The sequence below is a fragment of the Aythya marila genome (genome assembly GCF_965140915.1).
Source record: "Aythya marila genome assembly, chromosome: 10".
NCBI classification, from domain to species: Eukaryota; Metazoa; Chordata; class Aves; order Anseriformes; family Anatidae; genus Aythya; species Aythya marila.
The window spans coordinates 12,225,111-12,248,244 of record NC_139051.1 but is presented as its reverse complement, the minus strand read 5'-3'; the positions used below and the strand labels follow the sequence as shown (position 1 = coordinate 12,248,244).

The following is a 23,134-nucleotide window of genomic DNA, read 5'->3' as shown; positions in this document are numbered from 1 at the left end:
CTATCACTGATTTTGGACAACAAACAGGGGCAGGACCCCATCCACCTCAGCGGGGCCCTGAGGGGGCCGAACCCCCCCCCCCAGTCCTTCCCGCCCCGCTCCCCTAGCAACAGCGGCAGCCGGCGGCCACCCAATCAGCGCGCGGCGGCGCGGGACGAGCCAATGGCGAGGCGAGCCCGAGGGAGGGGCGGGGCCTCGGGCCGGGGTGGGGATGGGAGCGGGGAGCCGGGAGGGGGAGGCCGGCCCCGCGCCGCCATTTTGGCGTCTGAGAAACAAAAGAGGCGAAGCCGCCGCCGGCGCCGGCCCTGACAGCAGGTAACGGCCCGGCCGCCGCTCCTCGGCCCTCTGCTGGCTCCGTGCCTTCCTCAGAGTCCCGGGGGTGGGCTCTGAGGGGTGTGGGGTCCCCTTTTACCTTCGTGCTGGGGTGTGTGGTGGGGGTTGGGGCTGGCTGTGGGGTGAGGGTGGGATGGGATGAGGTGAGGTGAGGATGGATGGGGTGAGGTGAGGTGGGATGGGATGGGATAGGATGGGTGGAATGGCGTGGGATGGGGTGAGTGGGATGGGATGGGATGGGATGGGGTGAGTGGGATGGGATGGGAGGGGGGTTCCTGCCCTGGTGTCACCCTATTTGTGCCCTGTGCTGAGCTTTCAGCCTTATTCTGCCCCGTCCCACCTCATCCTGCCTCGTAGTGCCCTGTCCTGCCTCATCCTACATCGCTGCCCCCACTGGTGCGGGGCTTGTGGCCCATCAGTGGGAGGCCGCAGTGGTGTGGGTGTAGGTGTTGGTCTGGCTCATGGAGCCCCTAAGGTCAGAAATTCCCCCCTGACACGGTCTGGTGTTGGTTTGTGAGGCGTCATCCCTGTGTGGGACGTGCTGCAGGTTTGGGGGCCGCTTTAGGAAATTGCGGCATGACAAAACAGCAGGTTGGGGAGCGTTGCGTAACGGGATGCGCCGCTCAGCAACGCCGCCGCGCCAAGTGGGAAGCACTCGGGGATGGCTCGCGGTGTGGGGGCCCTCGGCCCCAACAAAAACACCGGTGCTGGGGCTTTGGAAGTCGGCGTTCAGCTAAAGGAAATAAACGTTATCGCTGTTGATGGAATAACAGCCTCTCGGTAGCTACGCCCTGATACGTCCTTGGCCTGAATTGCACCGTGAAAAAGTACACATGGTGAACGCAGATACCTTCTCTGATAGCAGCTGGAGCCTAATTGCCCTTACTTCTAGGCGGTCGTCTTTTATTTTTTGGCGTGGTGCCTTCTGTGTCCCGTAGCTGCTCAGATATTTAAAAAATGCGTCCAGTGCGTGTGTGCTTCTTGTCCTCATGGACGTCTACGGGGCTCTTCTGTGCTAAGTAATGAAATCAGAATTTTAGTATTTAGCTCTGGAACGGTTAAGCTAATGCTGATCTGAGTTGAGCTAATGCGGCTCTGAGTTCCTTTAACTTTTGAGTTAGATGCCGTGGGATACGTTACTGGTGTTCAACGTGTGAAATTAACTGGGAATAGTACAGGTCCAATTTGATCCTTGAGAACAAAAAGATCAGGGTTATTTTGGCTTTTAAATGGCTCAAATGGTTGGTATCCATGCTCATAGCTTTGTTTATGTCAGATAAATGAGCTAATTTGTAACATTTAAAATTGCCTTTGAGTTGGGTATTTTCAGGCTATATAATATCCTGGAATGGAAACTTCTTTTGTATACACATGCAGGAGCACACCAGTATGTGTGCTTTAAGATGGGTTTGCTACCTAACGCTTGCTTCTGTTTGGGTCCTTGAGCATCTTCCAGACAGTTGATGTAATTTGTGAATGGAGGGGGGGAGGGAGAACAACAGGGAGAAACCATTGAACTGCCAACATCCAGGAGTGTTTCTTCCCCTAAAATAATCACAAGTGACCAGAAGTGTAGCCTGGTTAAGCCTTGCAGGAGGGATTTCAGGGAAGGACTGTAAGATGTTGGCAAGGATTATAGCCGTTCATGTATACTTCTTACTAAAAAATTAGGACCTTAAACGGGGCCAAGTAGCTTTTCATAAATCTAGATTCATTAATGTAATTGAAAGGCTCTTTTTCTCTCTCTTCTGCGTTTGCTGTTTATAGCTTTCTGGAGTAATCTGTTAACTTGTCTGCAGTACTTTGGTTGTACAAATAACAAAATTTATGTCGCTGTCTCTTCTTGAAGCAAGGTAGATCAGAATCAGCATAACAGTGTGCCACAGTAACTTGGGATAGAGCTGGAAAGCTGGATAGCGGTCAGGCATGTGAACGCGAGGCTGTGCTCTCTGAAAAATTCCTTCCCTACCAGTTGCTTGCAAAGAATACTTCAGATTTGTCGGGCGTGAGGTTTTGTAAAAGCAGGATGAGAAAAGATGTTAAAGAAAGAAACTCTTAGCCGCCTGTTGGTGGTTGGGCCCGCAGCCAGATCAGCGGTGTGGTGACACTTTCTAATTGTCCTCTGACCAGCTGGGGGGTGAGAGAGGATGTTTTTGGGATGACATTTTTCTTCTGAAGGCTGGGGAGAGCAGGCATGCCTTGTCATGAGGGAGAGTGCCTCGGTCTGTCAGCAGCGTTGCTGTGGTCACAGATGTCTGCCTTGGTTAGGGAAAGGTGGTGGCACGGTGTGTGCTGTCGGGCTGATGGTGAAAGAACCACTGGTCATAGAGACTCCACAAAGAAATCTCACCTAAAGCGATGAATTAAACGGTAGTCACTCTTAATCTTTAAATCTTCACCGTCTAAATTCAGGGAACTCAGGTAAAGGTTGGGAATTCAGGGCTGGCTGGTGTTAAATGTCACTTATGTTGTGATCCTCTTCTGAGGGCGTTTGGAAATCAGGAGAGCCGGGTGAGCTGGTGCTTCCCTGAGCTCTGGAGCTGCTCCAGACCCACAGCATGTGGAGTAAGTGCCTCTGTGGTGTCCCTTTGATGCTGCCCTGCCTGGGGGAGCCGTGCTTCGCGTGGGAGAGCCGTGGGGCAGCCGTGGCCAAGGCGGGGGTTTGGAGCGAGGCATGGTTTGATGTGGCTTGTGATGCCGAGCCAAGGTGCGGCTTCCTCCTTTTGAAGCCGTCGGTTGGTTTCCTTCATATTTCTGTGCTGGTGAACACAAACTAGATACACACAGACACAAACTAGGGGCACAGCAGCAGGGCAGGCAGGTATCTCTCTCTGGGGAGGACAAACTCGCTGCCTCCACGCTCTGGATGTGCTGACGCTCGGCTCGGCCCCGTTGGCAGGCGGCTGTGCTCGGTGCCTAGGCAACGCGGGCCCGGCCGAGCATCCCCGTGCCTCGCTCCCAGAGCTGAAAATTTTCCATTGCAGGGGAGAGGATTTTTCCTCTGTCTCTTAATTCTTTTATCGGGCTTTCCGTCGTGCCCAAGGTGAATGTATCTTTGAAACGGTATAGGGATGGTTTTCAGGTATTAAGAAGCCACACTATGTGGTTTTAAGGTATAATTGTAGGTGGACATTTCTCTAGCTTTCCTTAGAAATGCCTCGTACAATGTTATCCGTGGGCTTTTCATAATAACAATTTGGTTTCAAAATAATTCTTTTCTTCCCCTTTGCAAAAAGCCCTGTGACACGACATAACGAGCTGGAAGCAGCCAGAATATTTCTGTGCCTGCAAAGCCTGAAATTCTGCTGATGCAGTGGAAGCAAAATTGTTCAAATGAAGGTTGCTTGCTGATGGTTAATCAAGTGTTTAGCAGCTCAGACTCATCACTGGGTCCTCTTGACTTGTGTAGGGCTAAGTCTCTGAGGTCCTGAGCCTGCCTCTGAAAGCCAGGGTGTGTTGGAGTAGGGCAGTGATAACCTTCGTTATGGGTACAGAAAGTACTCTTGCTCTGCTGGCCATCAGGTTCTTAAATTATCTTTGATGACTCTGCACCTGGATTGCTGGTGCGGATGGAAGGTCTTTTCCTTGAAGTAGCTGGAGCCAGCAAGTGCCCAGGTTTGCGTTGTTTTACTGGAAAAAGTCAAGGTTTGCCCATAAAATGGCTTGGGTCTCAGAGCACAAGCTTGGACAAGCTGTGTGAGGGATGGTTGGGAGGCAGTGCACGAGCTGGGGTTGGTTTGGGGCTGTGATGTGTTGATCGGCCAATTAGTAGGCCCCACAGAACCACTAATTACTGACCTCGCACAGCAGCCTTTCGGGGTGCTGCAAGCCTCGGTCCCTGTGTTCTCACCCTGCTGTGCTGACAGAGCTGGAAGGAGCTGCCGACATGGGGACGACTCGCTGAAACTGATGGTGCCCCGGGTTGTGGATGGGGCAAGCAACCCCCCAAGGGCAGCAGATACAATTATAGGGGCTGTCCTTCCTCGGAAGATGGCATTAGGAAGAAGGAAGGGTTTGGGGGCTTTATGCCAGAACGAGACTGGGATCACAAGTCCCGTCGGGTCCGCGATAGAACAGGCACAGCAGAAATGTTGATTTTCTTCCTGAGGCACAGATGGCTCTGACGACAGTACCCAAATAGCAGCGCGGTGCTGTGATGCAGAAAACTTCAACAGTGCCTGAAAGCCTATCAGGGATTGTGGGTGCTGCCTAATTTTATGCTTATGGAGGATGGCAGCTTCCTTCTAACGATTGCTCTTTTGCTTTTCACAATTTTTCCAGAAGAACAGCGCATTAGCTGTCTTGTGCCTCGGATATACGTTAAGAACGTGATGGCAAATTACCCTTTTAATCTGACGTCAGCCTACAGATGATTATTTAGTACCTTATCCTGAAGTGAAACTGTGGGCATGATAGGCACCATTTGATATCTCTGAGGTGTTAGCACTTTCAGAAGGTTGGTTCCGTTCAACTAAAGGTTTGAGGTTAAATTTGGTGGATGTGTTCGTACTGAAATAATCAGCTTTGCAACAGGGAATAATGCAGATAAGCAAACGAGGAAAAATTGGGTTTAGCTCAATATAATTAGCTGGTTTTCTGGAGAGAAGCCTGTGAACATTAAACCAAAGGGAAAGTTCTAGATGGGGGAACAATGTGTTGCAGAATCACTTCAGAATTCACAGAATTAAGTAGTCTCCCAAGGATGAGGGGTAAATTGAATAAAGGCTGATGGAGGCACAGCAAGCTGAGTGGTGAGAGGAGGGCTGGCTGAGGCTCGTTCAGCTGAAACAAAGCCTTGTACGTATTTAACTGTAAATGCCTAATGGTGGTTTCTTGTGTTTAAGAGTGAGTAATGAGCTAACATCACAGCACAGTTTGATTTGAAAAAATAAAATGGTCTTTCGTGAGCTTGATTTTTCCCTGACACGTTTCTTTCTGACAGTAGGCTGTTTCTCGGAAATGCAGAATTGGAACATGAGCACAGCATGGATGGTGGTGCAGTATTGCAGGGTTTTGAAGAGAAAATAGTTTTTTGGCAGTCATCCTGTCTGAGCCTCCCCTTTTGGGTTCGTGATGGTGTCTCTTTGAAGGCACTTGTGCCAACCATGCTTGCTCATGCTCTAAAAATTTCCTGTAAAGCAGCAAAGGTCTTTGAGGGCATAAAAATTATCCTGGTTGTGTCCCAGGCTAATAAAATTTGCTCTCTTTTTTGCATTATTGAATGTATTTCAGCCTGCTGAGACGTGAGAGCAGTGCCGCCAAGCTCCTGTGAAAAAGCTTTCTTTTATGGATTACTGAAATTGATAAGATTGTTTTCAAGTGTTTCTGTAGGGCTGTTTGCGTATGTAAACTGTGCGAGATAAGGGTGAATTAATTCTGTGACAGTAATTAGTATGGTTAGCCTGTAATTGGTCCCAGATGGTGTATTGGGAGGTCACTGAAAGATGAAAAACATAAATATTTTTTTAAAGAAACATTTTTTTTAATGTTAGCGGGCATACTTGTACAAAAGACCCTTGTCCCTTTTTACAGTGTAAATAAAATATTATTGTGATTTTACTGTGCAGTGTTGGAGTCGTTCTTGTAAGACTCCTGTCCTGTCCTTACCTGCTAGTGTCCAATCTATACTTGAGCAAGAAGCACGGTGAAATCACTCGTCTCTGTGTTCTGGAATTAAATTTCTGTAGCGCTTGGGCATCCTGGAAGGAGCTTATGTTCAAGGTCTTGGGACCTAATTTATTTCGTTATCCCTTTAACCAGCATGGAAAGGGGAAGAAGAGTGTGTAAAATTGCTGAATCATGTATCACCTCCCTTTGGGAGGCTTTTAGTTGGTTAGGGATGTGTTTTCAGTAGCTTGAAGTGTTTTGAAACAAAGGCAGTTTCAAAAGATCTGTGAAATGCATCTTGTGAACTTCAGCTGCTGGGAGGAGAAAACTCCATCTGTCATGAGCACCAGAAGTAACGCCTCAAAGCCAACACTTGGGGAACCATGGCCTGAACTGTGGATGAGCATTTCGGGTCTGCTTCCTGGCTCTGTCTGGGTTGTTTCTGACCAGTTTCTTCTACAACGGGTTCCTTTTTTGACCAGTTTCTCCAAAAAGGGACTAAACTTTGTTTGGAGTATGTTGATGGTAGCAATGAGTGTGTGTATAATTAGGAGGCGTGAAATAGGTAACTGTAGGTTGTTGGCACCATTCTCCTTGTAGTTTATTTATAGATTATCGTTGTTTGGCATGGCATTCCTGGAAATTTTGGCTCAAGGAGTCGGACTGGATTTGGGCATGGAAGCTTGAGTTTTGCACCCTTGTCCACTTGACGGGCGCATGGCTTGAATATTAGGGGCTGGGACTTCTGGAGGGCATGCGGACAGAAAATCCTTTCTGTAGCTAAGCAGGTAAGACCTTTGGAAGGGACTTGATAGCTGCACTTCAGAGCAATTCTCATTTAGGGCAACTTGGTCACAGCTTCAGGGGCCAGCCCGAAAGGTGCCGTGTCCTTTGGTGGAGGGGTTGGAAACACAGTTACCAGGCTGCCGGCTTCATGGCAGTGAGAAAGGTGTGGACGTGAATTTATTTTAACTTCAGTGCTTGAATTTCGCTTTCTTTTGTGTCTTGAATAACACTTTCACAAGTGCAATCCGTGCAATTTAGCTCTTGCTGTCATATTTTCGGAAGATTAAAGGCTGAATGCTATTCTGGCTTCTCCATTACAAAGGGCAGCATTGTCTTGTTATAGCAACTGGTGTTTTTAGCCGCTGGTGCCAGAATGCTGTTTTAAGATGGATCAGTTTCTAAATAGGAAGTTTAAGTAGCTTAGCTTTGGTGGTTCGGGTTTCTTAGTTTCCATGGCATTTTTTACTTGGAAAAGAGGCTGGTTGTTAAATTACACAATCCCTGGAAAAACTGCACGGGTCAGAATTGTGTGTTCTTTTCTGGCTGGGTATGCTTAGTAACCTGTAACTTGGCTTTATTTTAGTTCTAGGGAGATAAAATAGCTCTGAGGAGTAAATCTGGCATTTTTTGCAGCTTTGTGTCTGTGGTTGTTAAGCTTGCAGATTACAAAGGGTGCAGGGAAAGCCAAAAGTGTTGCTTTTGGGTACTTTGTACTCTTTGCACTGAAAATCCCCATTGAGGTTGGAGAAACTGCCTTCCTGGCTGAGTGGCTGCCCTACCTGCTCCTGGTAAGAAAAAGCCAGAAGCTCTTGGAGGCTGCCTTGGTTACTGCCTCGCTTTCTAAGACAAGATGTAGGGGAATTGGGCTCTCCTAGAGGTGTAGGGCTGGTTTAAGGGAGGGGTGATGGTCCCGCATGAGGAGCAGTGCTGGAAAGTGATGCAAGTCGGGCTGTTGTGTTTGTTTGGTGAGGTTGTGTTCAGAAGTCCTGCTGAGAGCTGCTACAAGACGTGGTCTGCAGCTGTGGGGTTACATTCACGGATGTGAATGACTCTTAATTTGTGGGGCTGTGGCTTTCTCTCATCGTAAATATTGCTGGGATTGGGGTATGTTTAAAAGAAAACATCAGAACTCCGTGTTTAGAGAATAAAAGGAGATAGTAAAAATATTGCTGGTTTTTATTTAAAAAGTCCATTATATGCTGAAAACTTATTTCTTTCTGTACGTTTGTCAGTACTGGAATGCTTCATCTTTTATTTGCATGTTACAGGTGAACCTGGTGTTGGCCAGGAAGGGCCCGGTGCTCTCCCTGCAGAAGGGGCTCTCTGTAAGAGGTGCTGTTTTTCTCCTGGCTGTGGGTATTTCAGGGGGTTCTCCTGCACATCCGAGTTGTTTGAAACACCCCTGAACTTCTTTGATTTGTTCAGCACTAATTTTGCAGAGCTGTAAAACTGGTAAAGGCTTAAAAAAAAAAAAAGGGCGAAACTTTTTTAGAACTAACTGCTTCCAGCTGTGTTTTGCTTGTCATGTGCCAGTGATGGATGAGCCCTGGCACAGAGCACAGGATTTTCTTAAAAGCTGCTGCCAGTGGGTGTGTTCCAGGATTTATTGCTGCGTTCCTCCAATAGCCCAGCAGGAAAAGTGTACACAGCTTGGAATGGGAGTGCCTGTAACCGTGTGGAGGAGGGCTGCTGCCACTGTAGTTGGTTGAGCTGCTGAGCAGGTACTTTCCACCTGATCATAAGTCTGCTTTTTTTTTGTTGGTGGGAGTCTTTTGTTTGTCTAAAGTTAAAAACAGGATGGGATTTCTGCCTCAGTGGGCCAAGACTGGTAGCTGGTTGGTTCTGTCACCTTCCCAGAAGGGCTTTGCAAGCTTGTTTTGTGTAAACTCTGTTCCAGAATTCCTGACTAATTCTGGCTCCCTAGGTCCATCTATTTCGTGTGATTTAGTAAACGACTTCAATGAATCTTTTTTCCTTTTCCTGGTAAATTTTTTTTCATTGTTCCAACCTACCTCAGCGTGCCACTGCAATCACCACCTGTTTGATAAGGACAGGTTAGAAGAAAATACATCCAGTGTCAGTACTTCTAAGAAGACTTTCTTCTCTTGGCCTGCCCCAAGCACCTTGCTCTTCACAAGCAGGATTTGCTTTTTTGGATATTTTTTTTGGTGGGGATGAGCCCGTCATTGCAGTGCCTGACTCCCAGTGCCCTTGTGGCTTCGCGGCGAAGGCTAGAGCAGAAATATTTCTGCCTGGGGAATGAGCACACTCCTCGCTGTGGAGGAGTCGATAGCTCACTCCTTGAAGTGTTCCTGCTGAGTATTTTTACAAAGCCTCATCCTTGCTCATCTCTGAGTACATGTCCTGAAGACAACATAATTGTCATTAGATTGATGAATTTGCTGCAGAGGAGCTGAAGTAACGTTGGCTTGCATAGAAACTTGTGGCTCAGCTTTTTTTTTTTTTTTAGTGGGCTCAATACGTGGTGTAGTGAGAGGCATCACAGCCTCTTGGCCCAACGCTGCACTTAACAAAAAGTTTTTTTTTCCAATGTAATCTTTGTTTAAAAGAGAGCTCAGCTGAGAAGTTCTCTGGAATATAGGGTGGAGTGTTGGGATATGTTACCCAAATTTGTGTCTTTGCTCCTGTGTTTAGGGAAAACAAAACGAGAAATAGGAAGCAGTATGCTCGCCTGTCGCGTCTCCCCATCCTAATTCTGTGGCCCTTCCCCCAGTGCTGGAAGCAACATTAAATCTGCTGTGCTCCACTTGCGTTCCTGCTCTTTGGGGAAGGGCTTTTTGTTTACAGCGAGGAACATTTTTGGAGACTTTACAGTGCTAGCACACACATGTAGTGAAGATGACCTTTTCCCTAAAAATCAGTTACCAGAATAAGCGATTGCTTTCTGTAAGCACGCAGGGTGTCAGGCTGGGCTCAGCACTTCTATCCTAACGAGAAAAAAATGCCAGAAAGTAGCTTTTACTGTTTAACCTTAATTACTTTGTTGTTATTCAAGATGGGAAAGGTTTCAAAAGCCTGCTGCGGGTCTGTTTTTACCTTATTTAGAGGTATAATGATCCTGAGAGCTAGGAATCTGGTAAAACAGTTGTGATAAAAGAATGCGGAAGGTTGGTTTTTTGCATCGAGACACAGTCAGTTGTGCAGGGCTTGGTTCCTATTCTGTGTGCAGTTTATTTCTAAATGTTTTGTATTTCTGATACTGTGCTAAGGTAACTGGAGGGTTGGGGTATCCCCATTCCTGGCTTAAGGTCTCGTGGAGTAAAACACAGCAGAGCAGCTTCAGTTCATGAGCCAAGCAGCAACTGAAGCGAATGTTAGAAGCAGTTCTTCACTGCTCCTGGATTGGGCACATGTGCTAATAGATAAAATAGTGTTGTGTGGAGGAACAGCACTGGTTTCTGTCACAATGAGCCCCAAGTTGAGCAGGAATTTTGAGCCTGGGCCCATTTAACCAGCCTCATGGCTCTGATATCCCACTGCTGGGTGCTCTGTGCTGTTTGGTTCACGTCCCTCACTGCTGGTGACAGCAGGAGAGGAGGCTGGCCTCCTGGCTACATGAGGGCTTGCAGCATGCCCGTAAGCACTGCAGCTTGTTAGGGATGTGGTAGGTTCTTGGTGTGCTTGTTTCAGCTGTGAAGGGTTGTGCCCAAGACCTGAGGTATCATCCCAGCCCTGTGCACAAGGCAGGTGTTGGTCTCACCAGCTCTCTGTAACTCTCCAACACTGATATTTGCATGTTCCTCCATCCCTTTTCAGCTGGCATTTGTTTCTTTGGGTATTCTTCAAGTTGAGCCAGCTTTGGCTGCTTCACTGGGCCGTGGATTTTCCTCTCCTGTGGCTGCCTGTGTGATTTGCTCTTTCCTCAGAACCACCGTGGCTCAGCGGGGCTATCACATCCTGCAGCAGCTGTGCCGTGCACCAGCTGTCGGCTCCCCCTTTGCACTGCCCAGCGAGCTGTGGGAAGGCAGGCAGAAAGCTCAGCCCTGTCTGCCTTGCTGCAGAGCTGAATCGGGTCTCTTGGGAGCTGCGGGTGGCCGCCTGACGTAGAAGCCTGCATTTGGGGAGCCCAATTCAAGCAGACTGCTTCGGAGGGCAGCTCTGCATCAGAAAGCCTGCTTTTGCAGGGGCTGGGGGAAGAAGGGAGGTTGTTTTTGTGAGCTGGTTGTGCAGGGAGCAGTCACTGCCTAATTGAGAGCTGCGCTCTCCAGAGGCTGCCCTCGTTAACGCAATCCCGTGTGGGATGCCGTGGAGAATCTGTAAGGCCACGAAATACCTGCCAAAGGATCACCTGGGATCAATTTTAATTTTTAAAACTCTGCAAGGATGAGTTCATCGTGGTGTTCTGCCGCTGGTCGCTGTCATGCGAGGATGGGAATAAGATGTCATCACACAGCGCTCTTGTTTTATAGATCGGGGTTTGTAACATCTTTTGCTGCTTACTGTGAGAATGGCATTGCTCAAGCTATTGTTGTGTCTAGACAAGTTTGTTTGCCTCCTCCGAGTTACGTCAGGTTTTTCTTAAAATGCTCGACGCTTGTGAAGGAATTGCACATCTGCTTTTTTTTCCCCCGATGTGTTTTTTTGAACAAAAGGCTCCATCAAAGGCACTTTAAAGCTTGTGGCGGCGGGGTAAAGGGCAGAGTACACCGAGCCTGAGTTTAGCGTCTGGGAAAATGCTGGAAAACAGCTGGTCTGTGCGCTTTTTGCTCTGAAGAGCATTGAAAACAAGCTGGTTATAGAATCAGGGGATGTACTACAAGACTCTAGGATATCACTTGAGAGTTGCTCTATGTTTCTTGAAGACAAACCCAGCAGAGCTCGTTAATGCAGGCACAGTGAAGCTGTCTTTTCTGATGTGATTTCTCTCCTTCCTCTCGGTATTCCCGTTTGCCTTGTGGTCATGCAGCCCAAGCCCTCTGTGTTTGACTGGTGTAGATGTTTCTAACATTTCTCGAAGCCTGCCTAAATATTGCGTAATGGCTATTTTTGTAATATCAGAACTATAAAAAGCCCTCGCTTCGCTGGCCCTTGAATGGGAGCCAGGTCCGGGTCTTTCAGGAAAGCGAAGTGGTGCGAGCAGCGAGGGATGTTGTCCACACCACTTGGGCAGCTGTTAAAGCAAACGCCCTGAGCTGCTGCTAATGAGCTCCCTGAAGACGTGTTGGGTAAACCAGGTGCTGTGTGGCCTGTGCCGGAGGTGCTTTTTGCCAGGACAGGGGTGTTGCAAGCTGCTTTCTAGGTCTGAGCAGGTGCCAGTCGGTGTCTGTACCCCGGGGTAAGCAGGAAGGTGGCCTCAGGATCAGGGGCCACGTGCTGCGGTGCTGGTGCTGTTACAGGCATGGCTGTGCCGGTGTGAGGCTCCCTCTGCACAGGGTCTCGCCGTGAGTGCCTAGCATCCAAATTCCCGAGTCCTAAAATCACTGCTGTGTTATACAAGCACAGACACACAGCAGTTCCCTGGCAGCACGTGGCAGGGCCTGCCCCTCTCCCTGCGTTTCGCGGGCACTGCGGGCTGTAGCCAGACGGATTTGGCAGTGGCAGGTGTTTGGGGTGAGGCTGGGGGGCTTTCCCTGCCCGGTGCTTGGTGTTTGGGGTGAGGGTGCCCTGGGAGGAGCTGCACGGGATGAAAAACACCAGGAAAGCAGCTGGGGAGGGAGGGGAGGATTTTGCTGGTTTGGTGCTGTTTTTAAGGGCCTTAAAAGCAAAGGGGGAGGAAAAAAAAACAACTAGTGGGTGCGTAGTAAGCCGCTATTGATCCGCTACCCGCGGGCAAACATTCCGGGAGCTGAGCTGATCGATGAGCTTCCCCGAGCAGCTGCTGGTTTCCAGTAACACCCCCGTGGACCTGCAGACCGTGGTGTTAGCGGGTCTGCTGCAGCCCTGCGGCCTCGGCTCCCCACCCTGGGAGGCCGAGCAGTGCCCTGCGAGCTGGGCGATACCCACGGGGTACGGGGCGATACCCGGGGGTACCCCGTACCCCGTATCGCCCCGTACCCCGTGGGTATCGCCCTACATCCCATGGGCATCGCCCCGCACCCCGCGCAGCAGCAGCCCCATAGCCCGGTGGCAGTGCCCCGGTGGCCACGCCCACCTCTCTCTAACCACGCCCCCCCATTTACCTAACCCCGCCCTCCAACTCTCAAACCGCACTCCCCATTGGCTGGCGGGCGGTGGGCGGGGCCAGCCGTGGCGCCTTTCTGGGCGCTCCCCCCGGTGCGGCCGCAGTGGTGCGGCGGTGCGCGGGGCTGAGCGGGCGCCCTGTGCTTTGCTCCACAGCCGGCCGCGCTGCAGCCAGCCCCCCGCCGGGCTCCTCGTCACTGCCACCGCCACCGCCGCCGTCCCCTGCCTCTGTCTAATGCGCTACAAGGATGAGCCCAGCGTTCGGAGCCATGGAAGTGGAGCACTATTCCAAGGGAGTGCTGCTCGAGCCCTTTGTCCACCAGGTCGGGGGCCACTCCTGCGTCCTGCGGTTTAACGACAAGACCATCTGCAAGCCCCTCATCCAGCGGGAGCACCAGTTCTACGAGACCCTCCCGACGGAAATGCGTAAATTCACTCCGCAGTACGAGGGTAAGTCGGCGGCGCGGCGCGGGGCTGGGCGCTTCTTCCTGTAACTGCGAGCGTGCCGGGCTCTCTGCTGGCTCTGAAGTCTCTTCTGCAGGAAGAGATTTTAGGGTTCTCTTTTCATGTATTTTGATGTTGTCTGAGGCAGGCTGTGGAGATGCAGGGTGGAAATGCTTGCCAAGTTGGCGTTTGGGCTGACTAACAGCATTAGAGTAGAGCAGCTCTGCTGGTGATAGCCCATATATCTCCCTTAGGCACAGGTAAGTAGCTAACAGCTTGTAAATGTTCTCAGTAATCCTCTGCTGCTTTTCTTGTGGATTCATATTTTTTTTTGCCACTTGTTTAATGTCTGTTTACAGGGATTTAATAAGATTGGTTGCTGGTGTTTTGTGTGAGCTTAGTTGTGGTCTCTCTTATTTTTGGATGTGTCCTCTCTCTCTCTCTCATTTTGATCACAATAAATAAATGTCGGTAAAGTGTCTTGTTTAATGTGTGCAGTGTTTTTTCTGCCATTAAGGAAATGAAAATTCATGGCATTGAGGTAGGCAAGGATCAAGTAGCCGTGATGAGGCTGAGTCAGATGTTATGTAGGAGTGGAAATTCCAGTTCTCCTGAGCGTTGCGCTAGTTAACAGAAATACTTCTCTTTCCCTTTGGTATTCCATCCACTGCTGCCCAGTGATTAATAAATAATGACCAAAGCATTTTTTAAACGGAGTTGCTTTTTAAAGCACACTGACTTGAACAGCTGTTAAGGGTGACCGAGTTTTGCATACTGTTTGTAAAACTGGTGGAAGACTTCAGAGGAGATGTTGCACAGTTATGCTCCCTGCGTGCTTACAGAGACGTTTTGGCACTACATGTTCTGTTGGACTGGAAGAAAATGTGGTCATTGAATGATACTTTTCACCATGTAATAGAACAATTGTACCAGTGTGTGTGGCTTTTGGGGGAGTGCGGGGAGGGATAAGGGGCCTCACTTGGTCCTTCTCTGTTATTTTTTTTCCAGGATAAAGCCAAAGGCCACTTGCTGGCTGGTTTTTCCCCCTTTTTTTTCCTGTTGTCCTTTCCTTTGTGGCAGCAGGACTGTCAGTCAGAGCTTCTGCGCTCCCTGCCCCAGCTACTGTAGGTCTCAGAGCCGCCTGCCCAGCTCAGAAGTGCCAATCTCTCGCCGAGACCTCTCCCCTCTGGCCTAGTGATGAGCTGCAAGAACTGTGCAGATTGATTGATTTGAGAATAAAGAGAGAGGACTGAAAAATAAAATTAACAGACAATTCAGACAATCGTTCTGGCTCCTTTGCTAAGCGTTGAAATGTGCTAATGTGGCACTAAGGGCATCTGTCAGAGCGCTCTGCTAAGACTCCTAAGACGCAGTGTAGTGCTCTAGAGACTCTTGAGAGGGAGGATGAGCGAGAAGTGCTCTCAAGGTTCACCTTGTTTCTGTGTACCACAGTCAGATTTGTTCTGTATTGCATTCTGTTATTTATTTCACAAGACTGCTGCATTACCAGTATCAATAAAATATATTCCAAAACAGAGGGGAAAATGTATAATAAAAGATGGTGGTTCGAAGGGGGAGCGTTTGGACTAGTTTCTTTTGTAATGCGATGTTTTCTTGTGTTGTTACTCTGCTTGCAAGTCTTTCCTGTCCCCTGGGGTTCAATTAACCAGATCTTGTTTGGATAAGTGCTCTTTGTTTTGCTGCCATGCAAAACGTGCAGCTTTTGGTGTATTTTTGGGCAGGTCACTTCTCACTGCAAGATGTTAACACATGCTTTACGTCTCATTTAGGGTCAGACCAGTCAGGTTTTTCAAATTAATAAAAGCTTTTATTAATTGAAATTGTCTCCTGTTATTATTTGGCTCTTAATTCTGTATCAGAGAGAGAAAAGAACTTTTTGTATTGTTGTCTTGTTAATGTGATGAATTGTCTTTTGTGGGGTGTTATTTTTGTCTAGGTCTTTTGATATTTGTTAGGTTGGCCGATGAGGTTTGGCCTGTGGCAAGATAGAAACTAAGGATGAGGGTAAGAGAAACCAAAAGTTGCTCTATTCTCAGTGTAACATTGTGTTGTAACAGGCTTGCTTATCGCTTCAGCAGTTGACAACTTCTTTTGTTTTCTCTCTCTTCAGGTGTGGTGTCAGTGAGCTTTGAAGAGGATGAAGATGGAAACTTATGTCTAATAGCATATCCGTTAAATGGGGACCACGATAACTTGGAAAACTTAGATAATTCTGACTGTGAACCCAAAAGTAAGCTGTTGCGATGGACTAACAAAAAGACAATGTTGTTAGAAAACGAGAAGATATCTAAGGAATGGGTACGACAGCACAGGAAAGAGGAAAAAATGAAAAGGTAGGTTTGCTGAGGAGAACCCGACTGCAAAGTGTTAAAGCAGAACGTTTGTTTTTTTTCCTGCCAAACTGGGATGTGATCTCCAGAACTCTAGAGAATTCTCCAGACCTCTAGCTTTCAGTTTCTTTTCTTGTGTTGTTTTTCCTGATAACAGTGCAGTCAGGTTCAGTACTGAAACTGCTTTGTGCTCAGCCTGCTTAGCATATTGAGTCCTTTTTGCTGCAATCAGTTGAGAAAGGCTTTCCAGTGTTGGACAACATATGGCAAACAAGCCACCACATTTCAGCTCTGCTGAGGGACCCTGTTAGTGATGTATTCCCGTTGTGATGCATTGTGCTAAACCACTGTCCTTAGCAAAGGGTAGACCTTAGAGTATCGCTTATTTCTGCCAAAGTAACTCAGATAAAGAATGTACAAAGAGAATTACTAAATGTTCTGTAACATGACTCGGCTGTATGCTAATCTGTACTAATTTGGAAGTAGCTTTACAAAGGTTGATGCATTACTGATTTGGAAGTTATCCAGTTGTCCATAAAGCAAAACAAAACTTAGGCTAGCTGGTGGTGAAGGTGAGCAAAATAGATGGAAAAGTTGAACCCACTGTGAACCTTTCAAGGAGCTTGTTTTGGGATTTGACTAATTTGCTGCTTCTGTTTTCTAGTCACAAATTGGAAGAAGAATTTGAGTGGCTGAAGAAGTCTGAAGTTTTATATTATACTGTAGAGAAAAAAGGAAATGTCAGTTCACAGTTTAAACTCCATAATCCTTGGAGCATGAAATGTCACCAGCAACAGTTACAACGGATGAAGGAAAATGCAAAACATCGGAATCAGTATAGTATCCTTTCCTGAAAAGACCTCATGACAATGGAATGAGAAGGGCTCTGCTTTTTATTTCTTGGACGTGACAGATAAAAAAAACTCAGCGCAGGCTTAACTGTAATCCAGAGAGACTCCGTGAAGCAGGCGTTTACTTGGTGACTTTGAAGGGATTGCCAGCTCCAGAACACAGGCTTTTGCATGTAGTAAAGTAGCTAGGCTACGAAATCCAAATAACTTGACTTAAATCTATATACTGTGCATTAGTGGAAAGGCTTTATAGTATGCTGTGTTTGGGATCTTCCACAAAACCAGTTTATTCATGTAAGCTTTCAAGGGAGAAGAGGAGTGCTGTGGCTTTTTTTCATTGGCAAGAACCACGAATATTTGTGTGTGGTATTGGTGATCTTAAAAACTAGCTTCCTCTCTGCCTTTTCAGCAACTTCTCAGTGTTGCTTTAAATATAAGGGGTAGGATGTTCTGCTGCAAGGAGTCATCTGCCTCTAGTAGTCTCTTCATAGTGAGACTTCTTGATAAAGAAAAGCTGGATATAAACTGTCAGGATGGGAGTAAAGAAAAAAGCGACAATGTGCAAAAGCTGAAGCACATGTCCAGGCTCTGCAGCTGTAGGTAAACATCTCCCCCCCCCCCATGCATTCTTAGGGGGTTATTGCTGTATGCAGGCTTGCATGTAACGAGTAAATCCTGCAAAAATATTAGTATCTATATGCTGTGGTAAGCAGATTCCCCTGTGTGAGGAGTTCTGGTGAATGAATTACCAGAACAGCTCAGTGACTAAAACTGTTCAGAATGGTAGAAGGTACTTGATGGCTGATATCGTCATGGCTTCACTGTCGGTGATTATTGAATTATCTAAGTACTAGTGTGTTATGTCTCCGAAGCATATATCAAATGTTCTGAAGTACTTTTGAACTTTGGCATTTCAGATGTGGAAATGCTTCAGCATTTTTTCAGTGGGAACTGAAGCACATGCAATCTTAATTTCCCACAAAAGCAGATAAGTCTTCTCTTAAGTAGGCAGTACTTCATAATTCTGAGTCTGGCTCGTCTGCCAGATCATGTTGCTGTGTGACCTAGTTACATTTTTCCCACTTAATGTAGAAAATCACTTATCTTCTCTAGAGACCATTGGTACTGGGAATAAATATCCACTGTGATACCAAGTGTTACCGAAGTTTTGGTAGGCTACTGCGTACTGGGTATGCTTAGAATGAAGATTGTGACGCTAAAATCTGTCTGTGCTAAGCTGTATTCTGCTGTGAGGGTTGTTCCTTAACTAGCCAGAATTCATTTTGCTGGAAAACCTGACATCTCGATATGAAGTACCATGTGTGTTGGACCTTAAAATGGGAACCCGACAGCACGGAGATGATGCATCAGAGGAGAAGAAGGCCAATCAGATCCGCAAATGTCAGCAGAGTACATCGGCTGTTATCGGAGTCCGAGTTTGTGGCATGCAGGTGAGAGGAATAACATGCAAGGGGACAGGCTTGCACCCATTTCTCTTGGTGTTGTTTTTTTTTTTAGCTTAGGTAGTAATCCTGTGTAGTGTTGTCCTTGAGATGCTGTGCTTTGTTTCCTTTCATGAGGGCAGTGAAGCTTTTGAGTATCACCTAGCAGTTGAAGGTGGCAGCATCTGCGGGAGCAGCCTGCAGCACCTTCTGCATCCCAGTGGTTGTGTTCTCTGAGCAAGGAAACAGACCCCTGCTCCATAACAGCAACTGAAAAGTGTGTAGTAAAATTATTGATGTGATTAACGTCTTAGGAGAGCATAAGAAACAATCAAAGGTCTGTTGGCACACGTTTTAAATAAAATGTGGAAATTTGCCAAAATATTAACTAGCAGTCAGGTCTGTCTGGCAGACTTTGCAAAGCCATGGGTCTTTCACTGCTTGAAGTAGAGCTGTTGTGAAGTGTTGACAAGAAGAGGATTAATAAGCATGGTAGAACTATTGGTCAAACAAGATAGTTGCGTGGACTTTCACCTGAGTTGTTTACTTGTTTCTGTATTCCTAGAGTGACAAGTGGGAAACAACTTGTTTGTTTTTGAGGCTTTTCCGAAGCCTCTCTCCTCCCATCCAGTAGATTCCAGGAATGCCGGCAGTGTTTGCTAGGACTTGTTCCCCAGCATGACTCTTGGCATGGTTGGTGTTCAGCTCCCTGTTTCAATTCGGAGAAAAGCACGAGGCAGAAACAGAAGTGTGGGAGCTGCATTCCTAACCACAGCGCTGGGATTTGAGCAGGGCTGGCTTGTCAGTTCGTTTTCCAGTATAGACCTGTGGAGGAAAACAGAGGCACCTGCAATCCTTACGTGATGCAGATACTTTGGCATTACTGAGCTGTGTGATGTATGGAACACTCCCCTGTAGGAAGGAATCTTCCTGCAGGAGCAATTCCGACTTCTTTGAAATTCAGAGGATTAAGGGGCACACCTTGTCTTGTGAAGTGCTGGGTGCTGTCACTTAGAGCCCAGCGTTCTGGGCCTCGTGGTGTGCCCCTGAGCTGGGGCAGGTAACGAGCTGAGCGAGTGGCTGTGGTACAAGCCGGAGCTTGACTTTGGAGATCTTGGCCACAGCTTTCCTAATCTCACTTAACCTCCCCACTCTTACATTCCAAGTGGAAAAGCTCAAATCTAAACTGAAGGAATTTTCCACTTCCTCTGTGCCTCCAAGCTCCATAGACACGGCTGGATCTGTTGTTGCTAAGTTTCTGTAACTACAAGAGCAGTTTTAAGAGCAGTGCGTTGCCCTGTAAGAGCTTTGCATAGCATTGTCTCCCACAGCTTGCCCCCATGTCTTCACCTTAGTGTCACCAACAATTTTAACTCTTTTTTTTTCTCTTGTGTCCTTCAACATGCAGGTCTACCAGGCAGGCACTGGCCAGCTGATGTTCATGAATAAATACCATGGAAGAAAACTCTCAGTCCAAGGATTTAAAGAAGCACTTTACCAGTTCTTTCATAACGGCAAATACCTGCGCAGGGAACTCTTTGAGTCTGTTATTAAAAAACTGACTGAACTCAAGTCTGTCCTGGAGAAACAGGAGTCGTACCGCTTCTATTCGAGCTCCTTGCTGATCATTTACGATGGGAAGGAAAGGCAGGAAGTCGCTGTTGACTCAGACCCGGAGGACTTAGAGGACCTTTCAGAGGAGTCTTCGGATGAGTCAGCGGGAGCATATGCCTACAAACCCACCGCTAGTACTGTTGATGTTCGCATGATAGACTTTGCCCACACAACCTGCAAGTACTATGGAGAAGATAGCGTGGTACATGAGGGCCAAGACACGGGTTATGTTTTTGGACTTCAGAATTTAATAGATATTATTAAAGAAATAAGAGACGAAAGTAGCGAATAAACAGTGTGAATGCACAGCGGTAGAAAGCACTATTGTGACTCTTTGTATTCCAAAATTATTGGCCACTTTCTGGTGGTAGGAATCTTTACAGGCTCTGCAGGGATGGTCCCATCAGAGTCAGACTTGTTCGGAGGGCATTTACTTACATTGGTGCTGGACCTAGCACTGGCAAAACTTGGTATCCTTATTTATTTTAACTTTCTTAAACATTCCATATTTGATTACTCAGATACCTCTGTTATCCCTGTGTGTATACGTTCCAATAAAATTCTTTTTGGTCATTGTAAGCGCTGCTTCTGTCCTTGCTGCTGGCTGCAGAAGAGGTGAAGTTCCGAGATCTTCCTGGGTGTGTAATGCAAAGGCAGCGTAAAACCAGCACCTGGCTCGTTACGCTGCGTGTGGAATAACATCACTGCTGGGCTTCCTCTCAAGAGCCACGAGCAAGTCCAGTGGAGAGCTGCCAGCCTGGCCGGGGGCCGGAGCACCTGCCTTTGAGGAGAGGCCAAGGAACAGGGCCTCTGTAGGTCAGGGAAAAAGACAGCTCAGAGCAACCAAACGCACAAAGGCTGGATGGAGACCTCCAGAGGTCTCCTGGCCAGAAAAAAAAAAAGTGACTTCAAGTGAGAACTTGTCTTTTAAAATAGCCAACAAGCTGTTTCCAATTTCAGGACCTTGTAAACTGAATCCCCTGCTGTGTAACCTGTTTCTATATACATTTTCTTAATCTAGGCTGAGCCAAGACATACGTAAAAGACTCCTACAGGATTAGCTGTTACAGCAGCTCCCAGGGCAGGGCTGCAGAGCCTGAAAGTTACCCTAAGTAGCTTAAAATCTTACTCGGGACAAATAGGTGGGAAGAAGTGTCAAAAGGTGAGAAAACAGCGAATAACGGCAAGAAAAATAAGAGTAACTCCACTTTTTTCTTTTGGAAGAGGCCTGTTTATTTATCTAGGTGTTATTTATCTGGCCCTTTTTCGCTGGCTGACTTCTCCCCTTGGGCAGCTTGCAAGTCATCGTGATGGGGCAAATGGGAAGCGGGCTGTGAGCACAGGAGCACAGGAACGCTGCTGCTCGTTGCAGCTGTCCCGGATAAAGCAGCGAGGGCACGCAGAAATGAAGGGGCTGGGGATGTGGGTGCTGCTGGGGTCCTTTCCCCAGCCCATCCACTGCCCACAGGCCTACGAGGCAGGGGGACACGGGGAAAGCTGCAGGTACAGAGCAGGGAGGTCGCCCTCCTGAGCCCCTGGGTACCCCTCAGTGTCTGCAGGGAGCATGTGATCGGCGGGGCGACGGCCTGGCTGTTGCTATCAGCTTCTCCTGTTCAAAGTCTGCCTGCTGCCTGTCCTGTGCTCTTTTGTACTTTTCTGAGAGGTTTTTTACCTTTACTCTTGCAACATGAGTCGGTGGCGGTTGCTTTTCTTGTTTGTTCCATAGCGCCCGTGCCCAATCTGGTGTCAGTATTAAACATATTTTTTTTTTTACGTTCTGCAGTCACCTGGCTGTTCCATGGCCACGCTTGGAGGTGGGGGGATTCCACATGAGCCAGGTTTGTCCATCACCCACTTGCTATTTTGTGCTTCACGGGGCTTAACGCTCAGCCCCACTGAGCTGTGAAAATGCCCAGGGAGGCGCTGGGTCCGTGGGCTCCGGGCATTTTGGTTGCAAAATGCTTTGGGCAGCAATCAGCAAAACTTCCTGCTGTCTCTCCGCGCTGTGCCCAGGTGTGAGTCAGTGCCGGGAAGCAGGAGGGGGACTGGGCAGCAGGAGGAGGATCGCTGGCAGCAACGTGACGTTTCCCTTCGGGTTCTGCAGTGCCCTCTGCTAACGCCGAGTTCCTGGCAGGCGCTGCAGTCACCCAGCACCGCTGCAGAATATAAATAAGCCCACCTGTGCGGATCCATCCGATACACGGTTTGACTTTGTAGTCTGAAATTAGCAGGGATAAAGTCCTCTAATGCACTTGCGTTACGTCTGAACTCCGGAGGGAACTCATCAAATCCGATGAGAACAATCGCATTTGCTCTGATGCAAGCTGCCTCCGCAACAAGCCCTCTTTGTTCTGCTGCTCGCAGGCAGGGCTCTGCCCGGGGGGCGGCGTAACAGGGCTCCAGACTGCTGTGAGCCCCACGGAGCAGTTGGGGTGTGCGATGGCAATTATCTGGGTGCAGCGGGTGCGTGAGAACGGGGGGAGACAGAGCTCACTTCTGCTCCCCGCTTAAATCCTTTTGCCACCCCTTTTGCTTGCCAGAGCAGCAAAAACACAGTCAGGGAACGGGACAGGGAGCGCAGGGACAGCTCTTCTTTTAGATGCTTTAAAAGGAGCAAGATCAAAGCGTTGGGAGGAGGACATCCCTCGCCGGCCCGTGATCTAAACCCCTTCTGGTGCTGGCGCTCGGCCCAGCCCACGTCCTGCAGGGTTAAGGCGGGGGCGACCCAGACAGCGAGCGGCTCTGAATGGAACATTATCCTGCAAAGTTCAAGAGCAGGGCTGTTTGCCTTCCATGCTGCTCTGCACAAATCCCTCCGAGCGATTCCTTGTGTTTGTGGAAAGGGAATTACGTAAAGCCGGGCCTCGGCACGGCACCAGCGGGGCTCCTGCTGGCACCCCTGGGTGCGGGGCTGCCCTGCCTTCCCCCGGGGCCGTGCACGCCCGGACACTTGTGCACGCAGGACACTTGTCCTGCCTTGCTCCCTTGGGACCAGGGTTGACACCCTCTGCCCTGGAGCTGTGTGTTTGTGCGAGGCTTTTCTTCCAATACTCCTGTTTTGCTCCTGTTTTTCCACCAGCAGCGCAGGGTCGATGCTGGCAGGCAGGAGCGGGCTGACCTTGTGCTCCGGAGATGTCCCCTCCTGGCCGGAGGGACACCCGCGGGTCACTGCAGGTACCGGGGAGGAAACCTAAAGCAGAACAACCCCTTTCCGTGGCTGTAGAGCACAGAGAGCTGCAGACCGAGCTCTACCTTGGCCGAGGGTGATGCTGAGCACACATCCCCGCTCCCCTGACCCCTTCCTCGTGGCGCCGCCGGCTCCCCGGTGTCTGGTCCCCTCCCCGGCTGCTTCCTGATGCTTGGAGGAGACCCACCTTTTCCTGCCAGCCCTCCTGAGCACCCCGCCTTCCCTCCCTGATGGCCTTTCAAGGGGAAAAGCAAGGTGCAGCACCCGGTCCGGGAGCTGGGCACCCACAGCCCTTCTGCCTCCCCGCACGATGCTGCGCCGGGCTCACGAGGACCGCTCGTTACACAAATAGCTCACTTTTAGCCCAAAAACTGGGGC

At 48.6% G+C, this 23,134-nt stretch overlaps 1 protein-coding gene across 1 annotated transcript; it reads left to right on the top strand.

Moving 5' to 3' along the window:
• Window positions 1–231: 231 nt before the first annotated feature.
• On the top strand, window positions 232–20,149 carry IP6K2 (inositol hexakisphosphate kinase 2). Its single transcript, XM_082768301.1, has 6 exons — window positions 232–315; window positions 13,024–13,317; window positions 15,443–15,665; window positions 16,327–16,502; window positions 17,789–17,964; window positions 19,364–20,149. The coding sequence occupies exons 2-6, from the start codon at window positions 13,116–13,118 to the stop codon at window positions 19,859–19,861; spliced, it is 1,275 nt and encodes a 424-aa protein (XP_082624427.1). The 5' UTR covers window positions 232–315; window positions 13,024–13,115; the 3' UTR covers window positions 19,862–20,149.
• Window positions 20,150–23,134: the final 2,985 nt, after the last annotated feature.